The sequence below is a fragment of the Lontra canadensis genome, unplaced genomic scaffold (assembly GCF_010015895.1).
Source record: "Lontra canadensis isolate GAN:19392208 unplaced genomic scaffold, GSC_riverotter_1.0 scaffold53, whole genome shotgun sequence".
NCBI classification, from domain to species: domain Eukaryota; kingdom Metazoa; phylum Chordata; class Mammalia; order Carnivora; family Mustelidae; genus Lontra; species Lontra canadensis.
The window spans coordinates 11,447,780-11,462,682 of record NW_022631047.1 but is presented as its reverse complement, the minus strand read 5'-3'; the positions used below and the strand labels follow the sequence as shown (position 1 = coordinate 11,462,682).

General features: G+C 40.1%; 2 protein-coding genes across 4 annotated transcripts in view; one reads left to right on the top strand and one right to left on the bottom strand.

The window, feature by feature from the left end:
• Nucleotides 1-378, bottom strand: part of AKAP3 (A-kinase anchoring protein 3) — a 32,810-nt gene extending 32,432 nt beyond the window's left edge. For 2 of the 3 annotated variants that reach the window (XR_004384715.1, XM_032874817.1), the window contains exon 1: nucleotides 240-377. The gene's annotated coding sequence lies outside the window, so the exon portion shown is untranslated. Of the gene's footprint in view, nucleotides 1-239 lie in introns of all 3 variants that reach the window. The other variant, XM_032874818.1, reaches the window with a different exon arrangement.
• Nucleotides 379-1,018: 640 nt separating this feature from the next.
• The window catches only part of NDUFA9 (NADH:ubiquinone oxidoreductase subunit A9), a 34,812-nt gene continuing 20,927 nt past the window's right edge, over nucleotides 1,019-14,903 (top strand). Inside the window, exons 1-5 of the mRNA XM_032874815.1 lie at nucleotides 1,019-1,144; nucleotides 8,353-8,523; nucleotides 8,886-8,983; nucleotides 13,146-13,237; nucleotides 14,376-14,517. Coding sequence (XP_032730706.1) covers nucleotides 1,096-1,144; nucleotides 8,353-8,523; nucleotides 8,886-8,983; nucleotides 13,146-13,237; nucleotides 14,376-14,517 — 552 coding nt within the window. The 5' untranslated portion in view covers nucleotides 1,019-1,095. The remainder of the gene's footprint in view (nucleotides 1,145-8,352; nucleotides 8,524-8,885; nucleotides 8,984-13,145; nucleotides 13,238-14,375; nucleotides 14,518-14,903) is intronic.

Here is a 14,903-nt window from a genome sequence, read left to right as displayed (position 1 = left end):
AGATGTCTCAGGACAGATTGCTTGTTGCGGTCTCCCACGCAGAAATTTTGAGCAACCAGAATAAACTACTTAAAAATGCAAGTGTTTAATCTTTCTGCAATCTCCCCAGGCTCTAGAAACCTCTTTCTAGAACAGTGCAGATTCTCAGAGTCCACGGTTAAGAAAATAAAAATTATAAACTATTGCTCTAGATTCGTCTTGAGTTTCCTTCCAGAAAAAAAGTGCAGTGGCATACATACCCGCTAAATTTTACTTAACATTTCAGGAGGTTCACAGACTTCCTTGAGCCCATTCATGAATCACACCCCAGGTTAAGAATCCCTGGAGTCATACGTCAGGTGGTAATAAGTGCTTTCATATGAAATAAAAACAACAAAGAGACGACGGAATGATGACCACCTGGGGGTGTCAGAGTAGTTTTCTCCCAGCAGAAACTTGAGCTGGTGTAGACTTCTGAGTAAGCATCCCAGGTAAAGGGTACAACAAGAGCTAGGGCTCCGAGGAGACAATGATCTTGGCGAGTTCGACGTGCACATCCTGATTTCCATTTCTCTTCCTTCCCTTCTCTGCCCTCCCGCCTCACTTCTTTCTTGTTCAACCTCTCCTCTGGACCCCAGTTCTTTCGTTTGAGAACTTCCTGAGTGCCGGGGCCACGCCTCCATTTTCCCTAGTCTCACCAGAGCTGCTCTATCTGACATTTCAGGAAATAAAGAACTGAACTGAGAGTCAGGAAAGTTGGGGTCCCTGCAGTTCGGGTTCTGCTGCCATTTTGCACGCCCTTCAGTCAGTCACTGGTTGACTCTGAACTTCACGTTCTCTGGCAATGAGATTATCTTTACGGCCCACCCCGGATCTGAGATTCTAATCCCAAGATTCTTCTCTATTTCCCTTCTTTGCCTTCTCCTTCACATTTCCTCCCTTGCACCTTGCTCTCTCTTCCCCCACCTCTCCTCTCTTCATATCCCACCCCTATCTCTGACCCACGCCTTCGCTTCTCGGTTCGCGCCTGCGCAAACAGACGTGGACGATGACTTTTAGCCCCGCTCAGTAGCCGTACTGGGTCGGAGCGCCGGCCGAGGGGGATTGTGGGAGAAGATGGCGGCCGCCGTTCACCCCCGGGTTGTCCGGGCCCTGCCAATGTCACGTAAGTGTCACCGGGAACAGCGGCCCCCCTTTGGGATGGCGAGGCGGGGATCGGAAGTATTGAGAGTGGCGCGGTGCCGCAGTGGTCACGCCGACTCCCGACTACCTTGGTCTTTCTAGGTCCGCGACTGCCTGTAGTTTCTGCTTTCCTTTCCTCCTCCTTGGCTCACATTGAATTGTACATTTGGGAAGGGGGTCTGTGCTGAGCGAACGTGAGCAGTGGGAAGGGAAAAGGAGGAAGTGCGGGACATGTAAAGGATCGAAAGATCAGTTCTCATAGGGTTGTAAGGGTTTGAGGTTATGAAAAATTAGTGTGTGTGTCAAAACAAACTGAGGGTTGCTGGGGGGAGGAGGGTTGGGAGAGGGTGTTGGGATTATGGACATTGGGGAGGGTATGTGCTATGGTGAGTGCTGTGAAGTGTGTAAACCTGGCGATTCACAGACCTGTAACCCTGGGGATAAAAATACATTATATATTTATAAAAAATTAAAAATTAAAAAATTAGTGTGTGTGACCGGTGGCGGGACGTTCGGGGGTTGGGGAGGGGGTGAGATCTGAAAAGGATGGAAGAAAAAGGATAGAGAAGTTTCTTAATGAATTAACTGTACGACTTTGTGCAAGCCCTTAATCTGTCTCAATTTCAGATTCTTCATGTTACAGTGGGGATGGTAATACCACAATGTCAGGAAGTTTATGAAACGATTAAATAAAGTAATATTTATTAAAGTACTTTCAGAGTCAAAAACATCCCTGCATATGTGGAATGTGTTAGGTCGAGACACTGGGGCCTGGGGAAGGAGGGATGCTGGAGAGAACAATCAGGGGCTTGGCGGAAAGGAATGTGAAGAAGAGTAAAGGATATCTTAAGGTTTGTCTAAGCATTGTTCATTTTTCCTTCTATTCTGATTGGATCTGCTGTCATGGTCCTCAAGTTGAAAATATACATTTGCTCTTACACCAAGAAACGAGGCAAGAAAAGCAAGGAAATTGGGAATACAGTTACCCTTTATTATCATTCTTCCCTTTCCACCCTTTCACAAATTTGCCCCAGTCAGCCTCCAAAAGTTGTGTTTTTCCATAGTGTATTCAGGTCATTATCAAATATCATTTGCTCTCAAAGTTAGCTGCATGTCAGAATCATTTTTAGTGCTTTAGAAAAAACAGAAATGGGGACTCGCTGCAGAGCTATTGAATCAGAATTTTTGAGACTGACTCCTTGCACCTTAGGTTTCGAAAAATCTCCACAAGTCCTTCTGATGTTTAGGGTGAGGAGCAAGTCAGGAGTATTTGGAGGACACATTTCTATTTTCCATCTTGGGTAGAGCTGCTACATACCACTGGAAAGGTGATTGGTTCACGTGGTTTATAGTGGGTGGTTTTGTAGCTCTGACTTTTTTGCAAAGACATTTGTTGGTTCTTGTGAAAGTATTACATAGGTGGGACATAATGTAGATCGTGAATGATAATAACTGCTATTTTTGTGTATTGGCTATTTGCTAAACACAGTCCTAAATATTTTAAAATAAATATTTATTAAAATAAGTATTTTAAAATAAATTTTTTCACTTTAACTTCTTTTGCATTGAAACCATAGCTTGTTCTGTTAACCTCTATGCTTTATTATCTCTGGTGAGTAAGCTTAAGCTTTTGCATCAACTCTAGAGAGGCCAGTCTAGTGTATAACATAACAAAAAAACTATAGGACGGAACTGTGTGAAACAATTATATATGGTGAGATGTGGAGAGACTTCTAAGTACCATAGGAAATCAGAAAAGGGAAAGATTAGTATCATTTGAAGTAGGGAAGATTAGAAGAGCAGTGGAGAATTGCTGTGCTTCCACTGATTTTTCTTTTTGTTTTTTAGGATTGTTATGATTTGGAAAGTGAGAAACTAGGCATTTTCCTGGCATGGGCAAGGACAAGGTGGTGAGAATGGAATCACAAAGTGATTAGGAGGCAGTGAACTGACTAACTGTAGATATGGAATAGTAGGAAAGAAAGTTGAATATGTTAGGTAGGATCAAATAATGGAGGACTTTGAAAGTCAAGCAGTTTTGTCCAGTGGTCTGGAAAATGGGTTTTGCAAGAGGAATCAGTGAGATACAAAAATTCAGTATTAGAACTTAAGAAAACATTTTCAGTAATAATAACAACAATAGCTAACACGTAGTTCAAACTATATACCAGACACTATTCTAAGTGCTTTAATATGCTTTATAGTGTATATGACATATTGGTACTACACAGAATGTATGTGTGATTTATAAATGTTTAAAACTTATGCAGTGTGCAAGCAAATATGTTTGGAGAAGATTGGTTTATATATTATAGTAAGAAGCCAATAGAGGTTTTTGAGCAGAAGAATACAATGAATAAAGACTATTACTCTCCTAATGGTGTTCATAATATATGGAAGAAAATAGAGAAGTTGGAGCCAAAGAAGGTAACAACTTAGATTTATTAAGTACCTAGTAGTGCAAGGCACTGTGATAGGTACCTACCCATATATTAATTTTCAAGTCAACCCTCTAAAATGTAAGCTCCCTAAGACCAGGGACTGTCTTTTTTATTGTGCTAGTCAGTTTCTAGATTAGTGGTTGGCCTGTAATTGTTGGGGAATAATAAACAAATAATCTCATGAGGTTAGTGTAACATCACCTGAAAGATTTTGAGGTAATAACAAGTGAAAGCTTCTATTACTCACGGAGTGCTTAACATGCACTACATAATGTGCTAAGTGCTTTATATACATTTACTATAATACTCCTAACAATCATTTGTGGTATTAATTCCTTGACTGTAGTTATTCTTCCTGCTTTATCCAGTGTCCTCATTTCCTTCCTTATTGAACATTCTAATCATTCCCTCATATATTCTTAACTCCTCAGCCCATCTGCCTGTGGCATTTAAAACAAAACAAAACAAAACAAAACAAAACACTAATTAAACCAAGCTTTCCACGTATTTCCTGAGTACCTCTGAATGGTAGAGAACTGAGCTACAGAAAACTCCAAACTGACCTTATTTTAAATTCATGAATACAAATATCAAGTAGATTTTCAATATTATGTTTTTCAAAGAAATTTGTTTTCCCTTTTCCATATGATTATTTAACATTGTCATTTTCCTAAAACTTGTAACATGTGCTTCTGTCTCATTCTCACCTTTACCTAGAAATCAGAGGAATCAGATGAGAACGATCTTTTTCCCACCATAAAAATCTAATAGCTGAGCTGTGATAATTCTCAGCTTTCTGTCCTGTGATAGTGGATAAACTCCTCGTACTTTGATCTAAAGCCAGTTCTTTTGTTTTGCATTCCATCCCATTCCAGTTACCTGTGTATTCCCTCTCCTGAATCACTCGTTTTCCCCTTCTACTGGGTCATTTCTGTCAGTGTATAAATATGTTATAATAGCTCATATGGAAAAAAAATCCTTCCTTGGCTTTATGTTCCTCTAGTCCTCCCCCTACCTTTTACATCATGTCTCCTCAGAAGAATCCTCAGTACTCCTTTTCCCACTTTCTTTCCTCACATTCTCTACTGCCTGCTCGAGTCAGGCTGTCATTCCCACAGCAATAAAATTGCTCTTATTAGGGCCACTCAAAACCAGCATCTAGGTCTATGGTCCTCTGTCCCCATCCTTCACTTTTCAGCTGCCTTTGATAGAGTTAACTATTACCTCTATCAGTCCCTTTCTTCATTTACCTTCTGGGTACCATTTCCTTTTGTTTTCCCCTTACTTACTGGGCTGCTGTTCAGTCTCCTTTGCTGGCTTTTCAGGCAAGTCACTTAAACTCTCTGAGCCTGAGCTTCCTTATCTGTAAAGTGGCAGGAAGAATAGTATTAAATAAGATAATACCTACTGAGCACTTAGAACAATGCCTGGCATCGGCTAGCAGTTTTGTAAATTTAGCTGTTATTGTAGTTTGTTGATTATGTATCTGATCTGCAGTGCTTGTTCTTAATCTTTGTGGTTTTAGTCACTATTCAGTAAGCTGAAAAAGTGGGCTTTTTCTCTAATTTCATGCTTTTGGATAGGGAAAAACCATGGTTTCTGGGCAGAGTGCCACTGGAGAATCATGTTCAGAAAAGAGACACACTTACTTAGTTACTCACTTACCCACCCTTCCTCCTTTCCTCCCTCCCTCCCTGACTGCCTGCCTGCCTGCTTGCCTTTTTTCCCCCCCAAACACAAGTTTTTTAAAGCATTTCCTATTTGTTTCAGTGTTCCCCAAGTTTACAGAACACCAGTGCTGATGGTAAACAGTTTGTTGATTCTAGCAAAAGTTTATTAACACTTTAAATGTTTTACTTGTTTTTTACCTATTCCCTGAAGGTTAGGTAACTTCCTCTAAAACTCTGCCGTAATACGTTTCAAGGGGCTTGAAAATTAGGAGTGTGATTCCAAAGGAGTTTTACACCTCTGTGGAATGCAGAATAGTTGATGGAACTAGGGGTGTGTAACCTGGAGAAGACTTAGAGATATACTTGCTTCACTTAAATGCAGGAGAGGGATTTGTTCTTTGTCATTCCAGAGGAGCAAAGAAATCAAAGCTGCTGGGAAACAGTCATTGATCTCCCATGTGGTGGAACCCTCTGTTAGAATGGCTCAAGTAAGAATGGTCTGTGATGGGAAGTTATGTTTCCCCACCTTGCAGTTGTCTAGGCTAAGGCCACGTGCTCTCCTTGTGCATATAAAGTGGAGATGTAAATAGTGAGAGGTTTGGCAAATTAACCTTTTTAAAGGTCGGAAAATCTTTTTCCAAACATTCCATTTGTCATTCCATTTGATGATTTTCAATAGCTTTATATTGTCTGAACTGTACTCTTTTTAAGAAAAAAAAAATGTTCTCTGCTGAGAGTCCTCTGCCTCCAGCATGTATCATCAACTTTATTTTTTTCATTCATTATCAGTTTCAGAGTCTGTTTCAGGTAAATCTTCTCTTCCCTGCACTGGGCTTATTCATTTCCACATCTACATTGTTGTATGTGTAATGTGTTTCACACAGAAATCTTTTCTTTCTGTTGTTCCTCTTTACAACCTTACTCAAATTAGTTTATTGCTTGATAGCAAAAATCCCGCAAATAACCCAATTAAAAAATGGGTAAAGAGGATATGTGAAAGGCCAACAGGTACATGAACAGGTGCTCAACCTCACTTGTCATCAAGGAAATGCAAATTAAAACCACAATGAGATACCACCTTAGACATTAGAATTGCCATCATGTAAAAGACAGGGGATAACAAATGTTAGCTATGATGTGGAGAAAAGAAAACGGCTACTGTGGAAAACAGCATCGAGGTTCCTCAAAAAATGAAAAATACAACTACTATGGGATCTAGCTATTCCACTTCTGCTGATATGTTCAAAGGAAATGAAAATACTAACTCAAAAGAGGCATCTGCACTCCCACATTTATTGCAGCATTATTTACAAATAATGGTGACATGGAAACAACCTAAGCGTCCATCGGGTTTTTTTTTTTTTTTAAAGATTTTATTTATTTATTTGACAGACAGAGATCACTATTAGGCAGAGAGGCAGGCAGAGAGAGGGGGAAGCAGGCTTCCCGCTGAGCAGAGAGCCAGATATGGGGCTCCATCCCAGGACCCTGAGATCACGACCTGAGGTAAAGGCAGAGGCTTTAACCCACTGAGCCATCCAGGCGCCCCGTCCATCGGGGTTTGAACAGATGAGTTATGGTATTTATATGCGATGGAATATTTGGATATAAAAAACTAGGAAATTTGACCATTTGCTGCAACATGAAGGCATTACACTGAGTGAAATAAGTCAGAGAAAGACAAATGCTGTATGATCTAAACTTTGTATGTTCTCACTTATATGTGGGATTAAAAAGAAACCCAAACTCATAGAAAAAGAGCACAGACTTGTGGTTCCTAGAGACAGAGGGTTGCAGGAGGGGCGTCTGGAGGAAGGTGGTCAAAAGTACAAATCTATAGTTACAAATAAGTACTCGGGATGTAATGTTCAAGATGGTGACTATAGCTAATGCTGGTGTATGATTCATAGAAACATTAAGGTAGTTAATGCTAAGAGGTCTCATCACAAGGAGAAAATTGTGTTTTTCTTCTTTCCTTTTTATTATATCTCTGTGAGATGATGAACATAAGCTGAACCTGTTGTAATCATTTTATAATATATGTAAATCAAACTACCATGCTATATGCCTTAAACTTAACACAGTGATACATGTTATTTCTCAGTAAAACTGGAAGAAAAGTCCCCCAAATCCACTTTATCCAGGAATCTTTCCTTGTAATTATTTAAAATTTTGCTTTCTTCCTTTGCATTCTCTCTGCGTTCCTTTTACTGTGGGGGTTTATACTCTCAATATGTAACTTTTATTTTTCAAATGTGATTTATCTTCCTAGGTATATTGTATCCCATAGGGCAGGGAGTTTACAGTTGACTCTTGGACAATGCAGTAGTTAGGGGCACTAAAACCCCCCCCCCCCCCAATCCCTGCAGTCAAAAGATCATGTATAATTTTTGGTTCTCCTTAAACTTAACTACTAATGGCTTTTTGTTGACGAGAAGCCTTACTGGTAACATATATAGTTGATTAACATATTCTGTGTGTTTTACGTATATGTATTATATACTGTGTTCTTAGTAAAGTTAGAGAAAAGAAAATGTTATTAAAGAAAATAATAATGGAGAGAAAATACAGTATTGTGCTTTATTTATTGAAAAAAATCTGCACGTGAGTGGACGTTCAAACCTGTGTTGTTGAAGGATCAACTGTACTTTCTAATTTTTTTATTTCCTTACAACACGTGGATTCTTGGTTGTGGTGCTTTGTGTTTATTGCTGTCGGCACTTAAATTACTTTTTTTTTTTTTAAAGATTTTATTTATTTATTTGACAGAGAGAGATCACAAGTAGGCAGAGAGGCAGGCAGAGAGAGAGGTGGAGGCAGGCTTCCTGTGGAGCAGAGAGCCCGATGTGGGGCTTGATCCCAGGACCCTGGGATCATGACCTGAGCTGAAGGCAGAGGCTTAACCCACTGAGCCACCCAGGCACCCCAATTACAATTTTTGATTTAAAAGTTCATTTTAAACTTAAGCATATGGAAGTAGTGATAGCAAAATAACGTTACCAGTTTCGAGGGAAAGAGGTTATTCACGCTCACTTTTGTATTAACATTTGCCATTTTTGTACTCTGGGGTTTTGTCTAAGGTTCTTCTATTGCTGCAAGAGCCACTGCTGTGTTTCATGGCCCTCCCCGGTGCCAGCTTCATCATGCACTCATACCTCACGGCAAAGGTGGGCGTTCCTCAGTCAGTGGGATTGTGGCCACTGTGTTTGGAGCAACAGGATTCCTGGGCCGATATGTTGTCAACCACCTTGGTAAGTAAAGTTCCTTCAGTTCCATATACTCCAGTGCCATTTGTTAGGGTTGCCTAATGAGAAGCCATGAAGCATGTTTCTTTTCCATTTAGCAGTGTTACAGATTACTCCTGTCTTGGATTTATGTCATCTTGATCTGCTATGCATTAGGAAGCTTACCGTGCTTACTGTATAGGATGTAGAAACAGGAATGTGGTCTCTGAAAAGTTATGGCATCTCTAGCACAGCAAAATAGGCTTTTTGTTAAACATGGTATCCATTCACTTACCATACTAGAAGTTAAATATTTACCAAGTCACTGTCCAAGAAAGTATCCATATTACATTAATCTTGATCCTTGTTTCAATCCATTCTTTTTTTAGGACGTATGGGGTCACAGGTGATTGTACCCTATCGGTGTGATCCGTATGACACCATGCACCTTCGTCCCATGGGTGACCTGGGCCAGATTATCTTTTTGGTAAGAGCCTGTGTTGACAGATGTAAATTACTGAGGTCATTTTTAGGAGAGAGGCAGTGTGATAAAGCAGCAGTTTCACTCAGACTGAACCGAGGGCATCCTTCATTTATCCCGGTCTCGTAAACTCTTGCCCAGCAGTTGACAAACGTATTCTGTAAAGGGCCATGGGTAAATATTTTATCTTTTGTAGGTCACAGAGTCTGTTCATGATTACTCAGCTCTGCCCTTCTAGCCTGAAAGCGGCTATAGGTAATATATAAATGAATGGAAGTGGCTGTGTTCTAATAAAACTTTATTTATCTAGTTAGACCACAGGCTAGATTTGCCTGTGGGTCATGGTTTGCCAGCCCCTGCTTTAGGCCGGTGCCATCCAGTATGGTAGCCAGTAGCCGCATGTGGCCATGGAACACTTGAAATGTGGCTAATCTTAATTAAGATGTGCAGTACTTAGCGTACACACCAGCTTACACACTAGCTTACACACCAGCTTTCAAAGATGTAGTACAAAGAAAATGATATAGATCATTAGTAATTTTTTTATATTTATTACATATTAGAATAATATTTCGGCTATATTGGGTTAAATAAAGTATATTATTACAATGAATTTCACCTCTTTCTTTTTACTCTTTTAAATGTGACTGGTGGAAAATTTAGAATTGCCTGTGTGCCTCGTGTTATAATTCTGTGGGACAGTGCTTCTATAGATGGTGAGCATCACAGATAGGGTGTTTTACAACTTAGTTTCCTTGGCACAGACTGAATTTAGAACAGCACTTGCTCTGCTTCCTTATTGTTATTCTTTAATCTGTAGGTTCTTCCTTTAGGCCAAGAGTTGCCAATGGGGTGAGGTGGTGAGGAATGGGGTAAGGGGACCTTTCAAGGAGGTGATTAAAAACATGTGGGTCTTTTTGGTTGCCACTGTGACTGGAGACCTTCTTGGCTTATTAGTTAGGAGTCAGGGATGCTAAATATCATACAGCTCCCAGGGCAGTCCCTTTCCACAAAGAATTAACACTGTCCCTAGTGCCTACAATTACCCTATTGAGAAACACTCTGGGCCTTGATGCTCTGTCTCCTGTTCTTCTGGCTAAATTGTCCAGCTTTTATCATTCTGTATGGACTTGGTTCTTCCATGTGTGTACTTCCCCTTTTAAAAAATAATTTGGTGGGGCGCCTGGGTGGCTCAGTGGGTTAAAGCCTCTGCCTTCGGCTTGGGTCGTGATCCCAGGGTCCTGGGATCAAGCCCCACATCGGGCTCTCTGCTCAGTGGGAAAGCCTGCCTCCTCCTCTCTCTCTCTCTCTCTCTCTGCCTGCTTGTGAACTTTGTCTGTCAAATAAATAAATAAAATCTTAAAAAAAAATAATTTGGTAAGCATCCTTAAGATCTCTGATATATTCATGTAGATTATTTGTGATTGTTTTTAAATTTTTACTTATTTTTGATAGCTTTTTCATTTATTCCTTACTGAATGTTCACAAGCTAAGTATAATACTATGTTGGAAATTCTTGTTTCTGAAGTTTTTTTTTTTTCTCTAAAATCTTGTTCTCAAATATTTTCTTGGTCTTATAGGTAGAAGAGCTTAGCTTTTCCCTGTTTCTTTGTGACTTGACTTTATCGGTCACTTTGTCAATCCTCTAAAGTATTTCACAAATAATAGGTGAAAACATTGACTGGTTTGCAGATGCCGAGTCATTGGAATTGAGCTATATGATATATATCCCATGCTTTCTACAGGTATTTATAGAGTGCCTGGCATTGAGTTAAACTCTGAGCACGTCTTCATGAACAAGACCACAGGGAGCTCTCAGTGTTAATAGAGAACACAGAGACTAAACCTACAACTTTTTTTTGTTGTTGTTTGTTTTTTAGGGAAGGGGAGAGAGAGAGTGCATGTGAGTGCGGTCTTGGGGGAAGGAACAGACGGAGAGAGAATCTTTTTTTTTCTTTTCTTTCTTTTTTTTTTTTTTAATTTCTTTTCAGCATAACAGAATTAATTGTTTTTGCACCACACCCAGTGCTCCATGCAATATGTACCCTCCTTAATACCCACCACCTGGCTCCCCCAACCTCCCACCCCCCCGCCCTTCAAAACCCTCAGATTGTTTTTCAGAGTCCATAGTCTTTCATGGTTCACCTCCCCTTCCAATTTCCCTCAACTCCCATCACGGAGCGAGAATCTTAAACAGGCTCTGTGCCCAGCATAGAGCATAATGTGGGGCTTGATCCCACGACTTTGAGATTATGACCTGAGCTGAAATCAAGAGTTGGACGCTTAACCAACTGAGCCATCTAGGCACCCCAAACATACTACTTTGAATATAGTATTGTTTATAAAAGGGGAAAGGCAAGAAAGATAAAATGGGAAGACTTCACTATATTGTTTATTTTGGAGAAGGGTGGACCATACTAAGTGAGGTACTGATTTCCCTGCTTCAGTCTCTGTTGGAAACTGCTGTCTGAATTACCATCTGGTTTGCTAACTTGACTGTGCTCCCTGAGCCTTATCCCTGGGAATTTGGTTTCCTTTTAATTCTTTTTCTCCAGGCTTCTCTCTTGCACCATTCTTACAGGTATGCCCCAAGCTCAAGCTCTTCTACTCTGAGTCTTCTTGGATTCTTTTTTTCTCATCCTTGCCCTCTTTTCTTTAAAAAAAAAAAAAAAAGCCTTTTTTAGCTCTTTATGTGCAGAACTGCTTTTTTTTTTTTATTAGCTATGTCACTTACCATGCTGTAGATTGTATGTCTATTTTACTTGATCTTCATAGCAAACCCTTGATATGGGTTGTATTTTCAAATTTTCCATGGAGGTTGGAGAGATAACCTTGTACACACTTCACAAAAGACAAATGGAATTCCTGTCTGACTCCCCAGCTGTCACTCTATATGTCTCTTGTACCCCATCTCCTTCATCAGTTGTACCTAGTTCCTCCTCCTGAGGGCTTCATCTTTTGCTTGTGAGTCTGGTTTCTGGAGGCCTGTCTTTTCTAAATTGCTCAGGTTGGTTAGTGGGCCCCACCTGCTTCCTCCATCTCCACATCATTCCTTTCTCTCTCTCTCTCCACTCACTCATACAGACCCCTTAGTGTTTTACCCTAAGAACTTTTTACTACTTATTATTTTCCTTTGAAATGTTTAAAAAAATCCAATTTCATTTTTTTTGTCTTTTTTTTTCTTTTAATTAATTTTATAAAATTAACATATAATGTATTATTAGCCCCAGGGGTACAGGTCTGTGAATCGCCAGGTTTACACACTTCACAGCAGTCACCATAGCACAAAACCTCCCCAATGTCCATAACCCAACCACCTTCTCCCTATCCCCTCCACCTGGCAACCCTCAGTTTGTTTTGTAAGATTAAGAGTCTCTTATGGTTTGTCTCCCTCCTGATCCCATCTTGTTTCATTTATTCCTTTCCTACCCCCCATACCCCCCACGTTGCCTCTCAACTTCCTCATATCATTTTAACATAGAAAATGCTGTACCTTTTTCTGAGGTCATTTAATCCCTGGTCTCCATTTTGGACAAGAATCGTCAACCTGACTGTAGCCTGAATCGCTCAGACATTTAGTTCTACACTGAAATCTGCCATTGACTCACCCTGCACTTTTAGGCAGGTCACTCCTCCCTGAGTGTCGTTTTCATGTCTTTAAAGTAGAAATGACTAGATCTGGGATTATAAAGAGGAAAGAGTTAAGAAGAAAAAAGAAAAAAGTCATGAATGCTCCCAATTTAATGTTAGCCTTTCAGAGATACTCCACCTATCTTCGATCTGTATCTGGTTGCTGCGAAAGGGAAAGTCAGTTTTCCTCCCAAATGATCCTTGCTCATGGGCTGTATTTCAGGAAGGGAGATTTGGTAACCAGAGTCCCTTACAAACTTGCAGGAGGCGGTTGGATGGCCAGAAATGGATGTTCCCCACTAAAAGTGAATACTGTCTTTTCTAATTCTATCATTTAATTACCTGAATAAAATAGATACACTGTGACCTGTTTATCTCCAGGAGAATCAGAGAATCAGCAGGGAGTTCGAGACCTCATAACCATTTTTCTTGTAATAAATGGAGCCTTTATGAAATGGTACCATATTATACCTACCACAGATGACCTAGTTTGAAACTTGCCCTAATGTTTGCATCTGACTGGCTGTTGTTCTTATAGGAATGGGACGGGAGAAACAGAGATTCTATCCAGAGAGCAGTGAAGCACAGCAACGTGGTCATTAATCTTGTTGGGCGAGAATGGGAAACCAAGTAAGTTTTTGCTCTTATTTTTTCTTTGCATATGCTGTCTTAGGGCTCAGTAGACATTTGCTGGGTCCCTTCTAATGTCAGGAATTGTAGTTATCACATTTTTAATTAGTCCGTCATTAAGCATTGATTGAACAGCTGTTTACCTACCGAAAACCCCCCTCTCAGGAGCTGCAGTTGGCAGTAAGTCTGGTATAAGTGAGCAATGTGATGGGCTGCCCATAAAAAGTCAGTGGAGATTGTGTCAGTGTGGTTGGTGTCATCAGCTTGCAGGAGTGACCAGTTGGTTCATGAATGGCTGATCCTTTGTCTGGATTTGTCCGGCTGGGATGGATTAGGCAGGATGATTTTGCCCATCCTACTGTTCATCCAACGGAGCATTGGTTTTCTTGTGTGAACGGTGTTCTAGATCTAGTGTTTCCATTATATTAATCAAAGATGATGTGAGTACTGGTTCGAACAGTTCTTTTTAGCCTTTGTGGGTTGTTTATCAACAGGTAGTGTTTTAACCTTGCAGTTTCACAACACTTGGTTCATACCATTTTCTTAACATTTATTAAAGTTTGAAAATCCATGTCTGCCTTAGCACATTTTTCTAAGTTCCTTGGTCACTTGGAGAGTCTCATTCAACTTTAAATCTGTAGTGACTAATAACAGTGCCTTGTACAGTTTAAGCGTTAATGTTATTGTGTACTGTTAATGTTACTGGGTTAAACCAGTAACTGATTTTTTTCGTTTTTTTTTCCCCTGGGGGAAACAAGGGTCCGGGGATAAGAAGTGGGTCCCTTTTCGGCTCCCAACACTCCCCGCTTCCTTTCCAACCACTGCAGCCAGATGTTCTTAAAGGGTCTCAGCCTTGGGATTCCTTGAGGACAGAGGACAGAGAATATTATGTGTGCTGATTTACAACTTATGGTAAGGTTTAAATTATGTACAGTAATGATGATGAGCAGTAGAACTTACATGTATATAAAATACACACACATATATATTAATTTTGACTTTGGGTTAAATCATTGCCATTTAAAAGTTTAACTGTGACAAATTCCAGCAATAGTATGAAAACGAGCTTATCGCAGAAAGCTTTGGAATCCCAAGTCAGGTGTTCTCAACTGATTCCCCCTTTTTTTCCTCCTTCCAGAAACTTTGATTTTGAGGATGTTTTTGTGAAGATTCCCCAAGCAATTGCTCAAGTGTCCAAAGAAGCTGGAGTTGAAAAATTCATTCATGTTTCGCATCTGAATGCTGATATTAAAAGTTCTTCTAGGTATCTGAGAAATAAGGTAAGTGACAAGTTGGCTTGGGAAGTGGTTCCCAGAGCTGGAGTTTCTTGGCCCCTTTGAAACATGAGTTAAGTGATAAGGATTTCTCACTGACATATCCAGAAATAAAACGGGTTTCTAATTCTCTGTATCCAGAATAGATTGATGTGTGTGATGTGTGTGTTGTGTTCTGACATACAGAAGAGTGCCTTCTGTATGCAGGGAACTATGGTAAGGGGCTTCAGAGATGGATAGAGCATTCTTACCTCTTCTCAAATGCTGCAGGTTGCTTGGGACATATTAGAATTATATAGTAAACCTCATAAAAGTAGAGTATTATTCCTGTCTAAAGCATCCTACCCATGTCACCTACAGGTTAAAAGACCATCTTTTTTCCTCAAACATCG